The sequence below is a fragment of the Aplidium turbinatum genome, chromosome 6, assembly GCF_918807975.1.
Source record: "Aplidium turbinatum chromosome 6, kaAplTurb1.1, whole genome shotgun sequence".
In the NCBI taxonomy this organism is placed as follows: domain Eukaryota; kingdom Metazoa; phylum Chordata; class Ascidiacea; order Aplousobranchia; family Polyclinidae; genus Aplidium; species Aplidium turbinatum.
Genome location: NC_137477.1, coordinates 16,274,254 through 16,299,111, shown reverse-complemented (window position 1 = coordinate 16,299,111; position 24,858 = coordinate 16,274,254). Strand labels below are relative to the sequence as shown.

Sequence of the window (24,858 nt, the reverse complement as noted above, 5' to 3'; positions counted from 1 at the left end):
TTTGCCGAGAAGCTGTCCTCGATGTCTTGGGTCATCAGGGTGACCTGGTCTACAGTTGATCTACCGTGGCGAAAGCCGGCTTGTTCCCGAGGGAGCTGAGGATCTATTATCGGTTCGACACGGGCGTAGATAAGTCTTTCGAGTATCTTGAAGGGGATACAGAGCAGAGAGATGGGACGGTAGCTCTTCGGATCCCCTGGGGGCTTCTTCGGCTTTGGGACTGCAACCACTAGGGCTCTTCTCCAGATTCTTGGGATGCGCAGGTGACGCAAGCAGCAGGAAAGGAAGTCTTTTAACCAGGACCTCATAGAGGGGGCAGCTTGGAGTATTAGTTCCGGGCATAGGTGGTCAAGGCCCGGGGATTTGCCTGGCTTTAGGTGCTGGAGGGCGGAGGCAAATTCTTCTGGGGTAAACTCACCAGAGATGTTGCCCTCGACAGGTGTTGGGACCTTCCAGAGGTCCGTCATTTCCTTGAGAACGGACTTGTCTGATTCACGGTCTCTCGTTCTGTGCACTCCATTTTTCACAAGTTGTGAGGCGATGGCATTTGCTGAAATGGGGCATTGGCGACGAGAGGCACGTGATCTGCCAGTGAGGTTGTTGAGTGTACAACCATTCATGTGTCATTACTAAAGTGTATAAATGTTTCTCAAATATCTAGTGTATTTCATGACATTTTTATGCAAATTTCATATACCAGTAACAAGTTCTGTATAATATTATATACTGTTGAAATTGTCATTAATATTCTTGGATGCAACCAGTAATCTCAAGTTGCACCAACAAAAATGAAGAAATTATGCAAAATAATGACCAAAATATAATAGTTTCAATGTTTTAGAGAACTTTCAAGCATGCTGGGTGTTTTGTTGCTCTTTTAAAGTAGCAGGCTCAATTTGCTGCTTCTTTTGACATCAAAATCAGCTCAAAAGCTTGACTGGAAGAAAATTTATTGCAGATTTGTCAATTTGTATGGCGGCCATCTTGTATTTTTCACATAAAGTCCGGGCTCCATCCGGAATTTGAACAGAATCAAAAAAAAATTTTTGCACGATATTAGGTATGTCCATAGGCACCTTTTAAACTCTAGTTTTGTTGTGTTACTCGAAAAAAGTCAAAATCACCCCAGTATAGCCCACTGCTATTTTTATTAGTACAGTACTTGCAAATCTGTAAGTTATACACCACTTTTTAGTTCCAAATCACTTTTTACTAATGTTATATTTCTCATCCTGTGCCACAGCGAGACATTTAAAAATGGCATCTCTTCTTTCACAGAAATTAATAAATACAACATTACCAAATCCAGCAATATTCAACTTGCAGCAACAAACTACAGCTTAAAGTGATAAAATTTTTGTTCAATCTTTATCGTTCAATGATACAGCAACTGACCTGTAAGGCGAAGCTTCATCATCCCATTCCGTCTTCCTGAATGACCAGAAGATGATGACGAAGACATTTTAGAAGTTTTAACAATCTGTAGCAACAGAAAATAACAGAATTTAGATCAGGTACAACTAAGAATTATCTTGGTGAAGAGAAAAAACAAAATATATATGACTTGAAGAAGAACTCATGTTCATTGTTCAGGCTTCTAAGCTCCTTTATTTTTCCGGCAACCAAACATGACTTTCCAGAGTTTCTTCTCAGCGGCCGGCAGCCAATGTAAAAAGATTGTGTTTTTAAATTTTTGTTAATTAATATTGTGTTTTTGCGTTCACTCAGGTAAAAACATCCCAAACAGGGTCTGCTACTATTCGGTGAGTCCGATTCGGTGAGAGCCCTATTCGGTGATTTTTTTGAATTTTTTTTTGAAAATAATCGGGTATCGTAGCCTAATTAAACCCCCTAACCCCAAAACTCCAAACCCCCTAACCTCAAACCCAAAAACCCAACCCCCCAAAAAAAACCAAAACTCCCAAACCCCCAAAAACCCAAACCCCCAAAAACCCAACCCCCCAAAACATAAGTGCTATAGCTCTTTCTGCATGATCATTGGTCACAGCTAGAGATTTACATAGTTCTCGAGCAGTCTGATAAGCACCGCTTTCTTCCCACTCTGACACAGGAAGATGGAGAAAAGAATCTGGAAGGCTTAATATTTTGAACAACAACTTTGTGTTTGACTGTTTGTACTGGCAAATAAAGATAGTGTCTTAGTTTTTAAGCTGTTAACTGTCATGGTGACTTTTTTATTGGGTGCTTCCAAATTTTCTTCTCTAATTCTCATCACTTCCACTATTTCTCCTTTGATGTTTGCTGCAATATCATCATCAAACAGAGAAAGGGCAACAAGCTCTTCCGAAAGATACCACAGATGACGACCCATCTTTTCAGTTGTTGCTTCGGAGATACCTTTGTTAACAGTTTTATAAGCTTTCAATTCTTTATATAAGGATAAATCATTGTTGGGAGCTTCTATAGCCAAAGGAGCTGTTATTTACATGTTTGTTTTTATTTTGTTTTTAGTTTATTAGCATTGTTTTTACATGTATCTTGATATAGATACATGTAAAAACACACATAGGTCACGGAGACCGTTTTGCTCACGGCACGTCAGGTGAAACTGACTTCGAAATAACCACACCTTACAGGTGTATATCACTTTCATCATCCACCGTGCATGATGGCTTGCACCAGGTGCTTTAAAATTAGCTTGCCCCAGTGTAGTATCTCCAAGAAAAAGCAATAAGGTTTCCATTAGTTCACGATAATCATCACGAGGTTGCTTTTCCTTGGCCAATACTATATGAATGAACTGAATAAGGTCATCCTTGATATCTTTAACACCAGCTGCAGCTTCTTCATCAGTGGAAGAATCTTCATAATTCTCTTGAGCTATGTACTCCCACTGCTCCTTGAACCGTTTAAAGAGCAGAACATCTGGTGCAGAGGTTGTTGACATTGCCTTTTTAAAGGCAGCTCCAGCGATAAGCTCCATGATATGATGGCGACATGCCAAATACAGTAGATCTCGACCAAGAGTCTGTTCAACAATAATACAGGCTTCATTTATACGGCCGGTATTTGAGCTAGTTGTGTCAAAGCACATTGCTTGTACGTTTTTCTCCAGACCCCAGTGCTTAATTGCATGGCAAACTGCTAAAGCCTGGGCTTCACCTGTCCCAGATGGCAATTTAGGGATGGCTAGAAGCTGCGTTTGTCTATGATAGGAAACTAGTATAGCAAGGCGGTCGACACGTTTGTTGCCAGTTAAATCTGGAAGAAGTTTTCCGTCTCAGTGCACAAAGATGCAGTAAGAGAAAAATTTTGTAAGATCTCTTCCACCATCTGTTTTCTGTGCTGCCGGCGGCTTCGCCTGATTGTTGACCGATTCAAAGCAAGGTCTCTAATATTATGACCAAGGCTTTTAGCTAGAGCTCGACCGATATATCGGTCAGCCGATGTGTATCGGCCGATATCAGGTGTAGCCGATATATCGTATCGCCTTTTTTTCGCCGATAAACATCGGCCAGCAAAAGCATTCTCAAAACCATCCATGCATGCCTTTAGAAGAAACACAAGTTTCTCAAACGTGCTTGCATAGCACAAACAATTGCTGTGAGAATATAATTTCCCGCCCATTCTAGTGCGAGCATCTAGAAAATGTTAATACTGTATCCCTTAGCTTCAATTCAAGCATGAAAAATTTCGAGTTTTACGTTGCTTCAACGATTGATGACATTGAATCAGTGTAACAAAGGTGAATTTTTCGCTAAGAATCGTTGGGAGTGCGGGTGTACTTCTACACCAGGGGTTCTTAACCGGGGGTAAATTTACCCCCTGGGGGTAAATTTCACCTACCGAGGGGGTAAATTTACTGAATCATAAATTAAAGCAAACTTCATTTTTTGAGTTATTAAAAAACTGGTAGTGTTGCACTCGATTTTGATTCAAATTTATGCTGTTCTCCTTTATCACATCGAAGTTAGGTGGCTCTCTAGGGGCCTTATTTTGTCTCGAGTTTTCGAACTACATGGTGAAATCGAGATTTTTCTTCGATAACGCAAATCCCCGTTGAGTCAGCACTTTGGCGACAACAAATTTATGGGTGGATTGACTTACTTAACCGACTTTTTTTTCAAGTTTGAACCAGCTCAATATGCAAATGCAATCAAAAAGTGTTACCAATATAGATGTAGTATACATGATAAAATTCAGGGCTTTCAGACAAAATTAGATCTGTGGAGTAGAAGAGTTCAAAAAGGAATTTAGGCAAATTTCCAACATTTGATGATTGGAAAGTCAGTAGAAGTCGCAACGAGATGTCTGACCTCGAAGTCGAAATATGCCAGCGCCTTGCCGCCTTACAAAATAACTTTGACGGTTACTTCAAAGGTGAAAGTTTTAACAGTAGGCTACTGCTGTTTGGATAACTCATCCATGGACTTCTAAATAGTAGCATCTGGACTGGAAACTCAGTGGGCAACATGAGGCCAAACAGTTGGTACAACAGTTGGCCAACAGCCAAGTAACTAACCCTGTTGACCCACTGTTGGCCAACTGTTGTACCAACTGTTTGGCCTCATGTTGCCCACTGAGTTTCCAGTCCAGATGCTACTATTCAGAAGTCCATGACTCATCCCTTCGAAGCCAAGTTAAAAAGTATTGCTGACGATGATCTTTGCAAAGATGAATTGATTGATCTTCAATGTTCAACAACGCTTTGTTCCAAATTCTTATCGTGCAATGGTGACTTTTCCAAGTTTTGGTGTGGATTGGTCGAAGAGTTTCCTATGCTGACTAAGGCAGTAAGCGTGCATTTGAAGTTATTCTGGAAGTTATTATACCTTTTCCAACTACTTATCTGTGTGAAGCAGGGTTCTTTTCATTTTTGACTATTAAAACAAAACATCGATCTCGCTTAGTTCTGAGAGACGACATGCGAGTAGCTCTTTCAACGACTGTTCCAAGAATCTCCAAAATTGTTTGTGGAAAGCAAGCACAAAAGTTTCACTGATTGACTGTTGAATGATTGATGATGATTTGTTACAAAATGAGATCATACGAGTAGGCTATCGCAGCAAGATGCAGCAAAATTTGTCAAGTTTTGGTATTACAGTAAGAAAGAAAATGTCCAGGGAAAATTAACTTAAAATTGTTCACATGACACGCAAAAATAAACCCAAAGAAAAAATCCTAGTGAAACTTTGCACAGAAGAAAATAGTAGCGTCATTGTAGAAGTTGCAAAAATAAAGAAAAAATCCTGGTGAAACTTTGCACAGAAGAAAATAGTAGCGTCATTGTAGAAGTTGCAAAAATAAACCCAAAGAAAAAAGCCTAGTGAAACTTTGCACAGAAGAAAATAGTAGCGTCATTATAGAAGTTTTCCGATTCGTGCCCAGAGCATTGTGACGCAAGAAGCCACACGACCTCTTTCGGTGGAAGTTATGCGGCGTAATTAAGCAAGCAACCACCTGCGCCGAGTCCCGGGCGGGTGGGCCGCGCCCGCCGGACATTTCAGGAATTAAAAAAAAAATTAATTCAATTTTAAGTCCAAAAATTTCTGTAACCATCTGCCACCTTCTAATACTAGCCTACTTACCTTATTCGCAAGGTTTTGTCGCCATATGATAGGCCCTACTAGACCTACTAATTAAGCGATTAGTTTTCGTCAATTATTGCCATGTTACATTCATGCAACGTTAAACAACATTGATTCGCCGTTAAACGAGCAAAAGTGTCCAGCCGCGCCTTTTGTCTCCACTCTGCCACTCGTAAGCCCAGTGCTATAAATCAAGTAAATTGCGCAAACCTGTGAGGAACTTCCCAGACAGCAAAATCCGTCATTTTTACATTGCTGTGACGTCTACGGACATTGAACCAATGTAAAAATGACAGATTTTGCTGTCTGGGTTCATTCGCAGAAAAGGTCTGACCGCAATTTCCACTGCTGTTACATTGTTTTAACATCGCCAGATGTTAAATCGGTGTAAAAACTGTAGCATTGTTCTTCAAAGGAGTAATTTTCTCTCAAACGACGTCATCAATTAACTCTGCTGCTAAAATGCTCTATGTTGTCGTCTCAACCATCACAGTTGCGTCTGTTACGTCACTGATATTAAACTGTGCACTACTGAACAGTGCACACGTGTTGGTTTGGCCGGATGAAACCGTTGGTTGTCACTCATTAGTTGCAATTCAGCTCCTTCGTTAACTGTTCTATTGTAGATTCAATGTAAGCTCGGTTCAATAGCGCAGTTTATCGCTGGATATTTGCAATTTATAGTAGTAGGAACTAGGAAGCCTAGATCTTGGACCTTGGTGGCAGGAAAACAACAGTGGAGTTCTACATTATTATTGGTGATCACGACGTGACGTGACAGTATGTGTTCGCCCGCCCAGCTATTTTGAAAACTCGGCGCCTATGACAGCAACCAATGCATAAACTTTCTTGGACTGGTTTGTTGCTTAATAACCTTGTTGGTAACAAACTTTTCGTAATTGATATATATCGGCCGATATATATCGGTATCGGCCTAAAAATTTCATAAATATCGGTATCGGCCTGAAAAAGTGATATCGGTCGAGCTCTACTTTTAGCTGTTGAAGAGATGATAAGCATAGCCGCACGATCAGAGACATTAGTACGGTCTAAATTTATTGCAAGATCAGCTGACATGATCTCCTTTCGCCCCCGTTTTTTTGGATGTGGAGATCTGAATGAACATGTGGCATCCTCAGAGTCAGTTGCAGAATCATTGTTTGTAGAACTAGAACTATCTTCTAAAACTGCCATAGATTTTAGTTCTACTGCTGCTTTTTCTACTAATGTGCCGTTTTCTTTGTTTTTCAAACTTCTCTTTTACGTTTTTCTGCTTTTTCAATAGAACCCCATCAATCTTGTCCATACATCCACGTTGACCCTTTTCTCGTTGTGCCATAAGGAACTGTTTGTCTTCCTCAATGGTAATCAGATTCAATGCATCTACATGAGCAATATCAAACAGGTCTTCTAAGCAATCTGTGAAAGTCTTTTCATGTATTTTCTGGGTTGGCGTTTTCCTAGCTGAATTCTGTTTGTGCTATGCAATGATAATTTCTATCGCTAGTTCCTGTCCTGTGTTATTTATCGGCGGACAAATATGACCGATCTAGATGGTACTTCCCGCGGACATCACATGCGGTGACGGCGGACATGTCCGCCATGAATTTCGGGGCCTGCTATTGTGTCTTCTAATAATAGAACTGTGTTTTGTGAGACTTGTGCAATGCACATTTATTTCGTAGAGTGGAACAATTATGTCTTTTGAGAATCAAGCAATACAAATTTGTGTCTTACTCTTAGAGTGGAACATTTGTATCTTGTGATTGCTGTTAAAATACTGTGATTAAGAGTGCTTTCATGTCTGCACAAAGTTGTTTAGAGGGGTTTCAAAAAGTTTATTTCATACCGCATCACACCCCCTATACATAGTGTATGGGGAAATTTCAAGGGCCTTGAGGAACCTCTAAACATTAATTTTTTTCAAAAATATTTCACACAGGGTGTTTTTATTCAAAATGGAACCTTTTGGGAGGGTGAGACCTAAAAATTTCAAAAGTCAAAAAATAAGGACCACCCTAATGCACGTGAAGAGAAAAAAGTCTGAAATACCAGTGTGAGAGAAAAAATTCAAATACCAACAGACTGTAGAAATGTTGGCTTTTGAAAGCCGGGAACCATACATGGCCTATCGGCGCGGTAGATTAGATGGTTGCTGGTAGCTTAGATGCCTGGTGGATCATTTTATGACATGCAGTCTTCGCAACTTCTGGCAGCCAACACATACATCCTACACACATCAAAAGTTGAGCTATCAAAATGACTGCTACTAACTGTAAATGTCTTGTTTTAGCAAGTTCATATCACACATTTCTTTGACCTTCTTAAGACTGAGTCAATTTCTTACTGCATAATCTGCTTTCATTTCACCATGTAAGAATGTCTTAAACCCGACATGTGCAATTGGCATCTGCGGTCACAGTGCGACCCACCATGTTGTTCACTGTTCAGGGCGACTCGAGTGGTACTCAGTAAAGTACTGAAAGTGTATACTGCATCTGCAGTCTGCACACTAGTCATCACAAATTACATCTCATTGTTTCCAGCCTTGGTGGTAGAATCGAATTGAAAGAGGCGAGCAATGAATCATAGAAACTTTGTAAATAGTTGAGCACACCCTTTGATGAGGCTCAAGTCAGGCTTGTATTTTTTGAGTTCGCATATTTTTTTTAGATTCGCGGATTACTTGTTTGTGGGCTTGTTTTTTTTCTACTCGCTTTTTAGTTTTTGTGGTTGATTTTGTGACTGAAATTGAGAATGTTAATACACCACAGTATTGCTGTTATGTTGCATTCCACAAAGAGCATATAGAAAACCTGGCCTGACAGAGAAGACCTGCATTTTTTTCATTTGTGTAGATTTCTTCACATCAGTTGTTGCACAATGCACACATTATGTTGGTGGACTGCATCAAATCTGTTTCTTGACATAAATTACTTACTTAAGAAAATGATACTAAATTTTATTCTAAAAAACATTGATGCACCCAGTGTTTATATTCAAAATTTCGTATCAGCCCGGCCAGTAAAACAGATTGCCTGTCTTAAACCATCAATGAGCCACAAGATAAAACTTTGTTGATGTTGCTACCAGAACCTTTTTCAAACGAAGCCTAATAATTTAGCGCTGCTACTACTTGCTGCATACTTGCTGCATGCATACATCATTTACGATTCGATGCTACAATTGGCTGCCAAAATAACTTAAACGTTTAATTGGAGGTCTCAATGGCTGGCGTGGAAGCTACACCGTTCTGGTTAGCGAAGCGTCACTGCAGCTCGCTGTGCTAGTGAGTAATCAGCCTTGTGCTGATAGCCGGGAAGAACGCCTTTCTTCACATTGACCTACCCCTGGCACCTGCTGGTTTTGTTGGCTCTTTCTTTCCACAAAGATAAGAGTTAAACTGACTGGTAAAGCGGCGGTCGATTACTCAAGTGGCAAGAATACGGTGCGATACTGATGAGCCCAGCCTCATGGGCGAAACACGTGTCTATCGCTGTCTATTCGATGCTACAATCGGCTGCCAAAATAACTTAGTACATAACAGTATTGAAGCAAATTTAGTACCCAGTAAGTGATAAATGCATTATAATAAATCATAGTATCATACCATAACATAAAAACATACATCTCAGAGTCAAGCATTATGTTTCCAGAGTTGCTAGTTTTCCTGCCAAATTTCTTCTTTTGACTTTGGTTGGCGTTTTATTTTTTGGTTTGGTGGGTGACTATTTTTTGGGTGCTTTTTGAATGTGTCATTAGGTGGGTATTGATGTTGGTGTTAGGTGGGTATCATCAAATTCTCTGCTATTTTGGCAATGATAAGTTTTGATCTAAATGCATTTGAAATACTGCTTTTGGTAGTGAACTATCAAGTGTAGTACTCAATACTCATACAATAACCAGACTGTCAGGCATCAGTAGGCTAGTCAATATCTTAGACCACAGTTGGGTCATTGGGTGAGTTCATTGATCACTGGTTTTCGTGCTGTGAATGACATATAAAACCCAGCTTTCACAGGCTGCAGTAATTTTTGATGAAACTTTTACCTAGTCTATATATAATATGTTTATGGAAAGTTGGTTATATGAACCAAACCTGTTTTGCTAAGATGAAGAGTTTTGGCCATTTCAAAAGCAGTAAAATTTGCTTGTTTTGAAGCCTTATTTTGTTTGAAATTCTTTTTAAGGTCTGTTTACATCACAAACGGATAATTTGCCACATTCTATTAAAAGTTGTTTCAAATTCAATGAAGATTGGCAGGTGGATTTACTGTACAAAAAAAGAAGTCTTGTAACAAAAATATGAAATATATTATATTTATTTAAATTTAACTACCATAAGGCTAATAATTTAACACCCCTGTTTCTTCGGAATGGCCCGATTCGGTGAGTCCGATTCGGTGAGAGCCTTTTTCGGTGAGAGCCCTATTCGGTGAGTTTTTTTTTTTAAATTATTGCGCGCCGTAGCCTAATTATCATTGCCGTTATAGGGTTAGGGGATAGGGGTTAGGAATTAGGGGATAGAGGGTTGGGGGTTTTTGGGGTTGGGGTGGGTTTTTGGGGTTGGAGGTTTTTGGGGTTGGGGGTTTGGGTTTTGGGGTTAGGGGGTTGGGTTTTTTTGGGGTTGGGGTTGGGGGTTTTTGGGATTGGGGGTTTGGGGTTTTTGGGGTTGGAGTTTTTTGGGGGTTTGGGGGTTGGGGGGTTTGGGGTTTTAATTAGGCTACGGTACCCGATAATTTTCAAACAAAAATTCAAAAAAAAAAACACAAACCCCCAACCCCAAAAACCCCCTAACCCCTAACCCTATAACGGCAATGATAATTAGGCTACGGCGCGCAATAATTAAAAAAAAAAACTCACCGAATAGGGCTCTCACCGAAAAAGGCTCTCACCGAATCGGACTCACCGAATAGTAGCAGACCCCTGTTTCTTACAGCTTATGAACAGTGTAAATCAGTGGTTCTCCACCTCTTACTGATTGCGTACCACCTGGCAAGTTTTATTAGTGCTACATACCACCTAGTCTCAGAAAGACTCGAATTGCTCAAATGCACTTATTATTACATACCACAAACGAGTTTACAAAAAACAGTTTAATGTGAGGACTGCGACTGTTCTTTCTCTACAACAGGGGTGACGAACCTTTTTGCGATCGCGGGCCACTTTGTCAATTACACATGAGTCACCAGGCCACACAACTTTTAATCGTAACCTACTATGAAATCTTTTAGAAGCGACTCAAGATATTAGCCTATTCATGAAAAGTAACAAACGGCAGATGAAAGTAATAGGCTAAAACCCACATAGTTGAAATTATCTTACGCAGAATCGAAACATACAACAGTAAAAAATAAAAACATCAACTTGAGCAAAAAGGATAGAGCAACAATACTTGCACTGATAATGAAGACGGTTTAATTTTCGAAGGGTTTGCTTTATGAGTATTATTTCTTCTTTTTTGGCTCTAGCCTATCCTTTTTGCTTAGTTGACTAGGCTAATTGTTTCGACCATTATGCTCCGAAACAACAAATCAGTTAATGAATTTTTTTTTCAAACAACAAACAAAAGCCCATGCGAATCATACAGCTGAAGCCATGTAATGCAGCATTGAAGCACAAAATATTAAAAAATAACATTGAAGCATTGGATGTTGTTCTTTAGTGGGATTTTTGGAAAGTTTTTTGCTTCACTAAGCGTTCAATATTAGGTCAAACAGACGATGTGGCAACACTCAACTGCATACTAAGATTTTCATCTGTCAGCCTCGAGCCCTCGACCTGTAACGACTTTTTTAAGCAATACCGTAAGTGTTTAGGGCAAGAAAATAGCAAAGAAAAGGTGTACCAGTGAAGGCATAAAACAGCTTTGAGATGACCTTTGTCTTTAATGCATGAACAATTGTCAAATTGTACTGCGGGCCGCAGGTTCGTCACCTCTGCTCTACAAGCTGATCTATGCCGGGTGTAACCTCCGGAATGGCCCGTTTCGGTGAGTCCGATTCGGTGAGTCCGATCCCTTAACGGGGGATTTTTTCAATTTTTTTTTTAAATTATCGGGTACCGTAGCCTAGGTAATTATCATTGCCGTTTTAGGGTTAGGAGTTAGGAACTCACCGAATCAGACTCACCGAATCGGACTCACCGAATAGTAGCAGACCCTGTAACCTCACAGCACATCAGAAATCATGTCTCAGCACATCAAGACGATTCTGGTGCTGGGTTTTAATTACCATCATATCTAAGAACCCTTGCTCACATTCCCATGTAGAGAAAACAACAGTACTTGAGGAACAGCATTACAGGCAAGTGTCAGGAAAGTAGAGGTCACATTTAACCAGAAATTGATCGGCGATGACTCTTTGTGCTTCATTTTCACTGTTTCATCAGCTTGGATGTCAATGATTTTTTCTTGTTTACCAGTTACTACAGGCAAAAGTGCTGGGTCGACGAAGAATGGACGGATTAACAATGTATGTTCAACATTTTCCGCTCTGAGCAATCTCAGGTGTCCTGTAAGTTCTTCTTAAGGATGGGCAATTCAGAATACCGAATCCAGAAGGATTCAGATCCTAAACTATCCAAATCCAAAATGGCAATAAAACCGGGTAATAAGATTCGGTTTTAAAGATATGCATAAGTCTTGTACAAGCTGTCAGCTTGAGACAGTGAACTGAAAAAAAGGTGTGGTATACTCACTTTTTCCTTTGCACTGACACCATCCTCATTTTCAAGCACATTTTGCACGTGTTGTGCGCGCACTGCGCATGCATCCCTATGTCACTCGCTCGCATGAGCAAACAAAGAAACTAAGCGCACTTTGTACACATGCACAATCGTGCAATGCTTTGTTTCAATCCACGTGCGTATGCAACTCTGCGATAGTTTGACTGGTGGCGTAACAACATTGAGCAGATGCTCCTGCTAAAGGAGTTGGCTAATTGGCTCTGAAATATCTCAGCATACCTGCCACATCAGCATCTTCCGAGCGATGCTTTTCTAGTGCAGGCTTGAGGGCAACTAAGCTGCGCTCCAGTTCAGCGTTGCCAGATGGGAAAATGGATACCAAATTAAAAAATTGTGGTTAAATTTTAGAGGTCTTTGGTGCCAAGCTTTTTGATCTTGGAACCAGACAACTTTTTGGTAAAATCCGGCGAAATCTCCCCACTCAAGTTTTTTCAATTATTTTTTAAAACTTTTTAGCGAATAATCCCTGCTCGTATAGAAAACGTTTTGCAAGAGGTTTGCGTATGCGTGATGGCAGTGTCTTATATCTTAAAAACTATTTGTATTTTAGGCAAAATTGCTTTATTTAGGGTTTTTAAATATCTGGAAAAATTTAGTTACTTTTTGGTGCCAAGCAGCTTCCAGCATCTGACAACACTGCTCCTGTTTGACTGGCAGTCATTTGAAATGCCTTAATGTGTTGCACTGCAACAAACATCTACTTCGATTGTGTTGCTTTTGTGTCTAAAATTGCAAATAAAGATTGCATGGAATTTTTTACTTTTTGCGTTGCTGGAGCCTGGGAGTTAATAAGATTCAGTATTCTGGATTCGATTTAGTATTCCGGAATAATTGTGGAATAGTGAACTATTCTGAATTGCCCATCCCTAGTACTTCTGTAGCAATAATGATGTGGTTGCATGCCATACAGCAATAGTAATGTCACTCATAAACACCATTCAGCCAATACATACGGTACAAAAGGGAGGAAGAAAAACCGCTGCCGATTTATTTTAGCCAACTCAACAGTAATTTGATGGATAGAATGAGATAGAGAACAGGAGTGAAGGCAATCGCTAATAGGAAAGAATCAGCCACTTTCACTAGGCCTAGTGGGTACAAAGATGAACAATAAGTTGTTGTAATTTTTTTGTCTGAATTTAAAAATATTGAGCATAACACCACAAAGCTACTTGTGTATCACTTGGAAATCTCTGCATACTAGTAATACGCATACTACAGGTTGAAAACCACTAATGTAAATCAATCAATTTCCTTTGACACACTCACCGTTGAATATGGTTAGAGTAATGCCAAACAGCTTCAATCAACACATGCAGCATATAAAATAAATATCTGTACCAAACATTTCTACCTATAAAAATAAATCACTTAACTTCGAGTATTAACAAGGTATATATTACTAATATATAATATTATTATAGATGTTGCATGCACCATGGTGTTTTTCATCTTTTTTATGTACATAACGCAGTTGCAGTCAAATTAGGTTAACATCTACACTGTCATTACAAATAGCAATAACAATTAATATTATATTCTTGGTTGTGAGGCAGTAATTGAGGTAACACCTCTCAACTGCAGCAACCAGTGCACTGCATCAGTGTTGGAATCGGGTGCAACCTAGTTCGTACCTTGAACCATTCGTACAGTCAGTTCGTACCCTGAAAAGATCGAAAGAAAAAATTAAAAAAAGCCGAAGCCGCTGATCGCAGTTTAATAGCACAAAGCCGAAGTCGCTGATCGGAGTTTCCCCAAACAATTTGAAACAAACTCGATCGTTAGGGTTAGCGGAAACTGCGGTTAGCGGAAACTGCAAAACTGTGGAAAAATGTTTGCGAAAACTGCGATCAGCGGGGGTTAGAGCATAGATTACTCTATGGTTAGAGTTGGGGTAAGCGGAAACTGCGGTTAGCGGAAACTGCGGAAAAATGTTTGCGGAAACTGCGATCAGCGAAAGTTAGAGTATAGATTACTCTATGGTTAGGGTAAAGGTTAGCGGAAACTACGGAAAAATGTTTGCGGAAACAGCGGAAAAATGTTTGCGGAAACTGCGATCAGCGAGGGTTAGGGTTAGAGCATAGATTGCTCAATGGTTAGAATTAGGGTAAGGGGTAATGGAAACTGCGGAAAAATTTTTGCAAAAACTGCGATCAAGGAGGGTTAGAGCATAGATTACTCCATGGTTAGGGTTAGCGGAAAAATGTTTGCAGAAACTGTGATCAGTGGACTTCGGTTTTGAGCTATTTTTTCTCTCGATCTTTTCATGGAGAAAATTTTAAAATGATTGCGGAAACTGCGATCAGCAACTTTGGCTTTTTTTAATTTTTTCTCTTGATCTTTTCAAGATACGAACTGACGGTCCAAACTGTTCATGGTATGAACTAGGTTGCATCCGTTGGGATCTATTAGGTCCACAATCCACATGTCCTGTTGGACCTAGTAAACATAAATAAAGTATTATATGTATTGTGCTGTTTGATGTAACATACATTAACACACAGATCTTTTCTTTCAGACCTAATATATACATGCACAATTACACATTGTAATTCGCACTGCTTGGCATTAAACACTTTTTGTGGTATTAATAGTACGGTACCTATTTATGTTTAGCCTCAGAGGCTATATTCACCATTTATGGTAAATATAGCCTCTGCCTTAATGTTTCATAATTTACAGGATTTGAAATTACTTTAGTGTCAAAATGCAACACGTCATGAAACAAAATGAAAAATAAATTACTGAATTCCTTGGAAAAAAAAAGATTAAAAACCACACTGATTTTAAACCAAACTTTGTAGGGTTTTGTAACTTCTGCAGAAATCTAGTTAACAGTAACCTAGCTAATTTAGAAACAGTAGCCTAGGCTTCACTGGACCACAAAAGGTGACTAAAAAAAGTGAAATACCGGTATATATGTCAAAATTTCTGGAGGCAAGTTTTCCAGACCCTTGTCAGTCGTTTTATAAGACCTCCACTTAAAGCATAGATTGGTAATTTCTCAAGAAATTGTTGTTTATTGAAACTTTGGTACCTTCTGATATTTTTAGTTCCAATATTTGGTATGAATGTACACTTACGGCAACTAACTCAACCTAAGGAACACAACCAGCCACAATCTGAGGAGCTGGTACTTTCAGACCAGCAGCGGCATAGGCAACTTTCCTCAGTGTTTTTAACTTTTACAAAATTTAATGTAAAAAAATAACATTAAATTTATACAATAACATGCAATAAAGTATTCAGTTTTTAAAGCAAAAAATTATTAAAATAAATAATTACAACTGTCTCTCCATAATTACAATTTTCAAACCCAGAATTTCACTTGGTATAAAAATTTTCGGAAAAATAATTTTAAGTTCATGCAATTTTCTTTTCAAAATGCGGTAGATATTTATTTATTTGTATTTGCATCAGTCTCAAAATGGTCCATATTGCAATCACGCATAAAGAGTAATAAGAATAACTAAGCAAGTAACTCCGAAGAGCTGAGTCATAATGTAATCTACGAAATACAATGATGCAATTTGGGTAGAGAGGTAACTTTTTTAACCATAAACAAACACAATTCAATTCAATTCAATTTCTTTTTCTTTTGTCGGAAAACAACAGCAATGATAAAGTTACCAATAATGTACGGAAACAAAACCAACAAAGGGAAAAGGTGGCAATGTATTTTAAACCATGAACAGACGTAACTCAGCTACAACGCCACATTTAACCTTATAAAAACAAAAACAATAAGCCAACGTTTTCGACTAGTCATACAGCCCTTTTCAATTTTTTTTCTTATAAGCTTGAAAAGGGCTGTGTGACTAACCGAAAACGTTTGCTTATTGTTTTTATAATGTTAAATGTAACTTAGTGTTGTTGCTGAGTTATGTTTGTTTATGGCTTAAAATACATAGTAACAGTCCAATCGCATTGGTTCATAAATCGATTGGTTGGAAGTTTACTGACAATCAGGGGCGTTGACAGGGAGGTCTAGGTGGTACTTTTGGACCCTGGCTCGAAATATTTAAGGGGCTCAAATTTAAAAAATTCTCCGTGACTTCAAACATTATCAAGATCTTAATATAATCAGATCTAAAGGAATTGTCCTCAGAGAATAAAACAGCCATTTCCGCCGTCAGATGGTAAACTACCGGGCCCCCTTCTGGGTACTGGTCCCACTTCAGCTTTCTGGGGGTAAAATAGCCACTTCAGCCACCAAACAGTAAAATAAGAACTTAGTCTAGTAGCCTTGCCTATAGTGATTTCTCTAACCACGAATATTACCGGAAACACGAACTAAAAAATACAAAAACAGGCAAATATTTGTTCAAATCCAAAAACTGAAACGGCACAGGTAAGAAGATTGTGTGGCGTCCGAGAGCTAATTTTCTCTGACGCAACGCGCGTCACTGTGACGTCATGTCGTTTTATTTATTTGACGTCATGTCATGTCGTTTTTTTATGTTCGACTCCAGCCACCCGCACTTGCTGTTGTTTTTCTGGGCAAGAAACTTTACGATAATTGCCTCTACCCAGTGATCGATTTCGAGTAATGGATAGTACCAAATTTAAGTCATAAGTAGAGTAGACAACCGGAAACAGACATTGCAGTCGGCTGCAGCGTGGGTCAGGTGTAGCTACGTCGGAAGGCGTACACCGATGCATAGCGCTCAAGTCCGCTTTCCTGCAATGCAGGATAAAGATAATAAAACAAAAAACAAAAAAATGTCGTATTCCAGAATCTTCCTTCCCAATCAACAAATACCGCGTACTTTTGGAATGCAGTCTTGTAATTAATCTTTGCATTGTGCCTGAATTGCAGTAGGCTACCACTGTATTTCAGCGACTAGTGGATCCACCGTTGTATTACGTTAGATGATCGCATGTAGAATTGGCAATGCCTATGGATGCGCCTCTCCAATGTAAACTAGGGTTCTTTTTAAGCAACTGCAACCACGATACTTGCTATACTAGACGAGACTGCCATATTGGACTTTACTATACTTTACCATCGCCTACTGTTCGAGACGATTCGAGGATTATTCAACGCAGACTTGCTATTATTCTATTTGTAATCAAGGTGCAGTCGTAAACGAAGTTTCTTTTTCCCAAAGTTGAAGTTCTTTTTGTTGGGATGAAGCTCCTAATGTAGTACGCCAGCATGCTAGTATTTCGGTAGTGGGATTGTCAATAGTTTGGTGTTTTCTTTTTGCTATGTTTGGATTTCTGTTCTTCTGGAACTAGTGGTCAAGTTAATAAACAACGCAGTCTTAAAGAATTCTATCTTGTGTCAAGTATTATTCCGTCAAGCCAGTCAAAAGATAAGACAGTGAAGAAGACTATCGTGTCCTGGTCATTCCTCGCCAGTTCTGATCTCGGTTCTGCCAGGAATGTCGCCGTCAGCACGGACGGCTGCATATGAGCGCGCGTGCTAACTACCGCGTCCGCTACAGTTGCTATCCCTATTTCTGCACTAAAAATTAGACCAAAACCGCTTTTCAGATTGCAGCAATCAGCAAATGTTTGACCTCGGACTAAACACCTTTCCCAAACTTTCTGACTGTCTGCACTAACTAACTTTCCCAAACTTGAAAACTTTCTGACCGTCTGCACTAACTTTGCTGTAAATTCTCTTTTTGTGAGCCTAAAATGGCCAGTGAAACATCAATGGAATCGGGAAGTAATACTTTAGCGCCATGTGACAAATAAAAATTCGAAAAAGCAACCGCTAGATAGAGATAGTAAGTTTTGCGGTTCAAGAAATTTTAACATTGCGCAAGATTTCTTAAATGATCAATGTGACCTTGTTTAACACTTTGCTCCTCAAAGGGAGGCCAGATTTGGCCCCCCCCTCAAATTTTCTTTAATTATTTGAAGCACAGTAACGCCATGCACTTGGTTTTTCTTGACTTTTCCTAAAATTGCCAGGCGGATGTGATGATATTAAATTTGATGCTAAAAGTTGTGTAGTTTTCTTGTAAATTCAAGATTTTAGTGAATTTTTGCTATTTCTAGCTAACTTCCAGCAAAGCGTGAAATGGATTACATTGCGATAACAAGCCATAAGCTCATAATTGCTTCGTGCATCGATATGCGCGAGCAGAGAGAAGCATCCTCTTGCTTTCCTTTGTTTGGTTTGACCTCAATAATACAAAGCGCGTTATTTCTTATGCTACAAACGAAAAGTCAGTGATCACAAAGCTGTTAATTAGAAACAATAATAGCAAACGTTTTTTTGCGTTATCAGCTCTACAAAGAAGAATAGCAATCCACGATCAAAATAGTAGGCAATGGAGGCCACAAACTATTCAAAACAGTTGTTTCAAGCAGATAATATTCATTGACGTAAAACGTTACAATAAGAAATCTTTTCTTGGGTAAAGACACGAAAACCTGGTTTCGAAATAAACGTTCTATGGAAATGCTCTCATTGACAAAACTTTCAATTGAGGAAATGTATCACTGCAAATGCTTTTGGGAGAAGCCGGAGAAATAGCGTTTTTGCAAACAGTAATTGTGAGATACACTCAAAATTGTGAGATAGGCTCCATTTACACGTAGCAGCTAACTCGATGGCGTCCCTTCCCTGCTTTATGTCGCCTACTTGTTGTTATGTCCTGTATTTTTGTTTCACAGTGTACTGTGTTTTCCAAAGAGCGCAAAATAAAGATGATAATGCCTCATCTACATTACAAAATATTTTGTAATGTACAAACAAAATGCACAATGTACAAAATGTACATTACAAAATATTTTGTAATGTAGACGAGGCATAAAGTTAGGCGTCACATAAGACAAACAACAAATCAGCTTTCTTCTTCATTGATTCAACATCTGAATACGTTGCCCCAATGTATAAGAGGCCGGCTATTGTGAAGACCCGCCATTTATAAACGATCCGATTATACCAAAAGTGGGACAAACTAGTGGATCAAAGAATGAATAAACAATGCTGAGAAAACTAAATCTAAGTGACGAACAATACCGATGTCTTCATTTATCTTGGAAAAATGCTGCCTAAACTTATCAACAAAAAATACCCTAAATAACGGCAAGGATCCCGAAAGCAGAATTTGCTCGACTTTGGCATGAATTTAGTCAGACATCTACAGTAATAATTCCACACATACAATAACGGGCTCTCAACGGCTGTAAGATACATAATAATCAACCTGGTTCTGGACGATTTGTGTAACAGTTTAGGAGAAGACACTACTTGAAATGATGCACCACACAAAAGATTTTCAATGAAGACTGAGTCTAAAAACCGATGTGGATTGTGCTGCACAATAACTTCAAGTTTAGGACAGAAGAGGCACAAAAATATCACGATAAAAATAAAGACCTTGTGGGAAATTTTCGAGAATCATATCACGATGTAAATACCATAAACGCTTAGTTTGCATGCTGCTCTAAGCTGGCTGGCAACCACAAAGGTACACAACACAGGCAGTTTATAATTCGATAACAGCGCAATAAACATTATAAATACGTAAACCGACAATTTTCTTTTACAAACGTTTTACGTCTAATAGTAAATTTTCCCCCAACAATTTTTTGTGAAGCGCTTGCAAACCACGGTTTTGTAAAATAATTCATCATTATTATTTTTTACTTCTCGGATATTGTAAAACGTCATCAGCAAAATCACAAAAAAATTTTTCATTACTTCAATGTAGTAGGCCTAAGAATTTTTTATAGAATCGTAGCCACGTTGTTTCAACAAAGAAGCCATTTTTTGGCAATATAAAGTTATAGAAAATAATTTGCAATCATGCAAATGGTTGGAAAGAATCTAGGAAGTCTTCTCACAATCTGGCACAAAATGATTATGTTTATTGTATCTCTGGAAAATGTTTTACGACAAACTTTGAAGCTTCGTTATAATCATTTTTATCTTTGAAGTCAAAAGTTAGTTTTTTTTTGGCCAGAAACATAATCACTGTCTTGCTGATGTTGTCGCCTTTACGCGTATTTTTTGTGCTTCAAACAATAAGGACCCAGTCAGCAATCCAGTCTATTTACATTGATTCAACATTTGTAAACGTTAAATTTATGTAGATTTGCTGACTGTGGGTTATTTCACATTTCCTTTATTTACGCTTGTTCCTCAATTCGCTGTTGCATTGTTTCGACGCTGGAGGACTAAAAATGTATTTTCAAATTGATTGACGCAATCTTCAATAAAAAGTGGGCTTCGAACTTAGCTTTGTTGATGTAAATGCTGTATTTTTTGTGGATGTAATTTATGAGTCCTGTTCTTATGATAGAGCCTGCAAGATATTTGTGATGCGACTTGACACAAATCCACAATTTCAAAAGCACCTAATTTGAACTTAGAAATTTCAGATAATTTCAACAACTTGTTCAATTGTCTTCTCTCTACTAAAAATATTCATACTACAAACTCAATTGTAGACCTAAAATACACAAACGAAGATGTAAACAGCTATTCAAGCAGGCTAAGGTGTTACTTATGAGAAATTTGGTTCCATAAAACTAGAAGCTAGCCATGAGTTTCGGAATGCATTAGTTTAGGACAAAAATGTAAGACAACAAACGCAGTTTTTTTTTTTTTTCAAATTCGTGTAACAATATTACTCTGATTGTAACTATTTTAGAATCAGTGAGTAGCTTACAATAAGATTTGCTCGCAAATCTTTATCAATGCAATGATTCGGCACAACGCACACACACTTCGTGCAGTCGATTGAGCTCTTTGTTATTCAGAACTTTGCATGAAATCGGATTAGCATGGTAATTAAATAGCGGCAAGATAAATCAAAATTGTCGTTTTTGGGTACCTTTGCAACAATTGAAATATCAAGTTTAACATATAAAATTTCAAAATAATGACTTTTCAAACTTATAGACAAATGATTTGTTTTCACACCAGTGCAACTTTTGTTGAAATAGCACCAGCGGATAACACGTAACAGCCGATTGAATTTGATCCAAAAACGGCCCCCCCTTGAGCAGTTAACTTCCAAAAAAACGTTGAAAAGCAAAGGGTTAAACGACAATAAAAGTTTGAACACAAATTTTATATTCATAACATTGTCGATGAAGGGGCCCGAAAATAAATTGGTACCGAGCCCAAAAAACCTGTCAACGGCCCTGCTGACAACATATGTTACTAACTGATATAATTTTTTACGAATGAGAGCTTGAAAAGTTGTAGTAGCCTATTGTTATCAACGAAAGCAGAGTTTATGCTGCATCGTATTTGCAGATGAAACAACATTTTGTAACAACTAACTTATTGTATTGCATCCAACATTTAAGCGATTGCTGCTAGATAACAGATAGCTACACCGTGCTTGACACTTGACAGGCATGGCATAGGCTACAATGGGATTAAAAAAAACACATTTTTAACGGCAATAGAACATTTAGAAAACCTTGCTTTTAGAATATTTCCAGAACAATGCAATGACTATAATTGATTGATTGATTGAATCTTTATCCTCGGACCGGGAAAGTTTCTTACAGAGCTAAATCCTGGCAGTTTTGCATACCGTAGCCTACTTGTAGGCTAAAGGCTTTGAATCACTGGCGCAGGCCCGGTCAGTCGGTCATCAAGATTGACAGAGTGAAGTTTCCGATTGTTGAAGTCTTGTTGCCGGGAAATTGTTCCATCCATTAGATGCTGCTGAATGGAGGACAGTTCTCAACGTGTGTTGCTTAAGCGCACACCCCGAGAGTCGAACCAGCACCGCTTAATGTTAAAGCTTCTTCGTTCCAGAAGTCACGCGCTAACCAACTGGGCTATCGGGCGAACATGTCTTCATCATCAGACAACATATCGTTAATTAGGCTATCTATTCCTAATATTTCACTGAGGTTTCAAATTAAATACGGTACTTAGCCTAGATGCGTTTTTTATTTAAATATATGATCGGGTTCTTCTTCTTGCGTTTGAGGCCGCCACAGATCACGTTGTTACATCCAAGCGCAGCAGCCAATGTATTGTGTATTCATCGAGCGTTGTTAGGTCCACATGTCTATCCTGGGGTGGGGTCGGTATACAAGACAATGGTAGATAATTAAATGTGGTGTGAAGTTTGAAAATCTAAGCCACACGCACAAGATGGTGAATCGGCAAAGCCCCCCTGGAACATGTTTGTGTTGAAACGGCCCACTCCAGTCCACAGGCGATTGAGCTTCACCCATTCTTTCCGGGGTAGTTCTGCTCCAGGTGGAGTGCTGGTATTGGGAAGGACTGTGAAATGTCCAATGAGAGAAATTTATGATCGGGTTAAAGTCAAGTTTGTTGTCGTTGTCTCCCTATCAATAACGTCTCCCAGGGGCGTTGTCGTTGTCTCCCTATCAATAACAAAACCTAAACATTGTATGTATTATTGTTTTATGTCACTTTTGTGTTTTGTTTTTTGATAAATAAACGATTGATTGATTGATTGATTTCAACATATTGGATTTAAATAAAACACCACTAGCCTACTTTTGCTGCCAAGCCTACATTAAATGATTAAGGCGAGATTTTCACCGAACATATGAATCAGCACACAAAACTATTCAGAAAAAATATGCTGAGAATTAATTGCAGTAGCCTAATTCAGTGTTAATAAAGACAAAATGATTGAATTGATTGTAGGAATCTTTATCCACTGACTAAGAAAGCATATGAGAGTTTCATCCTGGCAGTTTTGCATAGCCTATTTGTAGAGGCTTTAAGCGCCTGACGCAGGCAGTGTTATATCCAGGAGGCAAATGTGGCGATCGCCCCCCTAAAACACAAAAAGTAACTTTGTTCATAGTGTATTTTTAAGATCGGATTAATGCAGACCTAAACGTCATTGTATTTTGTTAAAATCTCCTATCCCAATGGCTACATGCTGGATCAATTCAATTCAATTTATTTTTCTTTGTCAGAATGAAGACAAAATGGTATTATGAAAAAGAAATAGGCCACAGTAACAAAACCAACAAAAGGAAAAGGTGGAAAAACCTTAATGGTTTAAGACGTGCACGAAAAGATCTAATTCCACGGTGTAGACTGTAGACTATGCATCAAGCACGGCCACCAAACCTGAGACTTTAAACAAGTAGGCTAGATGAATTAATTAAGAATCAGTCGCCTCCTCGTTCCACAAACAACTGGAGCTCCAATTGTTGAAGCAATGAGAACACGACTGAACCTAACAACAACATCACAAGAACAAACTAATACACACACACACATATTGCAATTAAGTAACTGACTATCAAAACAAGAACTATTTACAGATTTCTTACAGAAATAAAATGTTTGCAGCACTTTATAGGCTATTAAGTATAACCTATAAATTGCAGAATAAATACACGATATGGAAGCTCAAAACCAAGATAAAATTGTTAATAAAGCTTTGTTTTTTAAACTAACTTTCTGCACATGTAAGAGCAAAAAAACATGATGATACAGCAACGTGTTTTTGGTATCGCCAATGAGAGGTGAATCATCTTTGGTACGGTACCGTAGCGTCAGTGAGGGATGGAGTATTTTTGGTAGCCTATCGTTAATGAGTGGTGAAGACTCTTTGGTATCTAGTGCTGATGAATCATGTAGGCCAGTGGTTCCCAACCTTTTTTTGGCTGTTACCCTAATCTCCACCCTGAAGTGAGCCAATTACCCCCAAGATCAATTTTCAAAAACAAGTGTTTATTGCTATCAGGGATTTGCTATGTGTTTCAAAGGGCTAACTATGACAATCAAAATGCAATACAATACTGAATACAAGATAAAAATGTGTGGTAAACATTCAATGGGAAGGTTGGGCCTGGACTTCAGCCGCCAGCTTTGTGATCCTGAGCTTTGTGGTACTGAAGGCGATTCTTGCATCGCTTTCGACATTCAGGCGATTGCGCTTCTTTGTCTTCATTCCGAAGACAGTTGAAAATCTTTGTTCATAACCAAACGTTGTTGAAAAAGATGTCAGAATATTTAATGCCTGTGTCGCTAATGTTGGTGTGTCCTGTAGTCTGCTAAACCAGAAGGGTTCCAACCTTTCCCCCTTGAAATCAAATTTCAACTCCTCGTTCATTCGGAGAGTGATAAATTCTTCTTTAGTCGGAAAGTCGTCATCATCCACCTGGCTGTCATCACATGTGAAGGGCTCAGTGCACCATTGGAGACTAGCCGTGTCCAAATTCGGAAAGTAGTTGTCCATCTTTTTGGCTAGTTGGCCTAAGTGGTCAGCTATGTCCTCCTTCAACGCCGCTGTCAAATCAAGTCCATTGCCTTCGAGGTAGGCTACATGTCAAGAGTGTGAAACTGTACCTGTTCCAACTCGCTTGTTCCACAATTTAACCTTTGAGATAAATGCTGCTACGGTTACTTTGGTGTCGATCACAATTAGCTACATTCTTGCCTTGAATTAAAAGATTGCGTTTTTTCAATTCACCAAAGATATCAGCCAGATAGCACGGCTGGGAAATCCACTGTTGGTTAAAGAAGTATTCAGCCTAGTCGGACTTCTTTTTTACCGAAAAACATGGGCAGCCTCACGAAGTTCGACCAGACAGGTTATCACTTTGCCATCGTACTTGTGGTACAGGCCTAATCGGT

The 24,858-nt window shown here is 38.8% G+C and overlaps 1 protein-coding gene across 1 annotated transcript in view; it reads right to left on the bottom strand.

Moving 5' to 3' along the window:
- The window catches only part of LOC145771624 (E3 ubiquitin-protein ligase SMURF2-like), a 43,448-nt gene extending 29,799 nt beyond the window's left edge, over positions 1-13,649 (bottom strand). Inside the window, exons 1-2 of the mRNA XM_082583338.1 lie at positions 13,566-13,649; positions 1,396-1,480 (exon numbers count right to left, since the gene is read on the bottom strand). Of these exons, the coding sequence (XP_082439464.1) occupies positions 1,396-1,462 (67 nt within the window). The 5' untranslated portion in view covers positions 1,463-1,480; positions 13,566-13,649. The remainder of the gene's footprint in view (positions 1-1,395; positions 1,481-13,565) is intronic.
- Between the last annotated feature and the right edge of the window lie 11,209 nt (positions 13,650-24,858).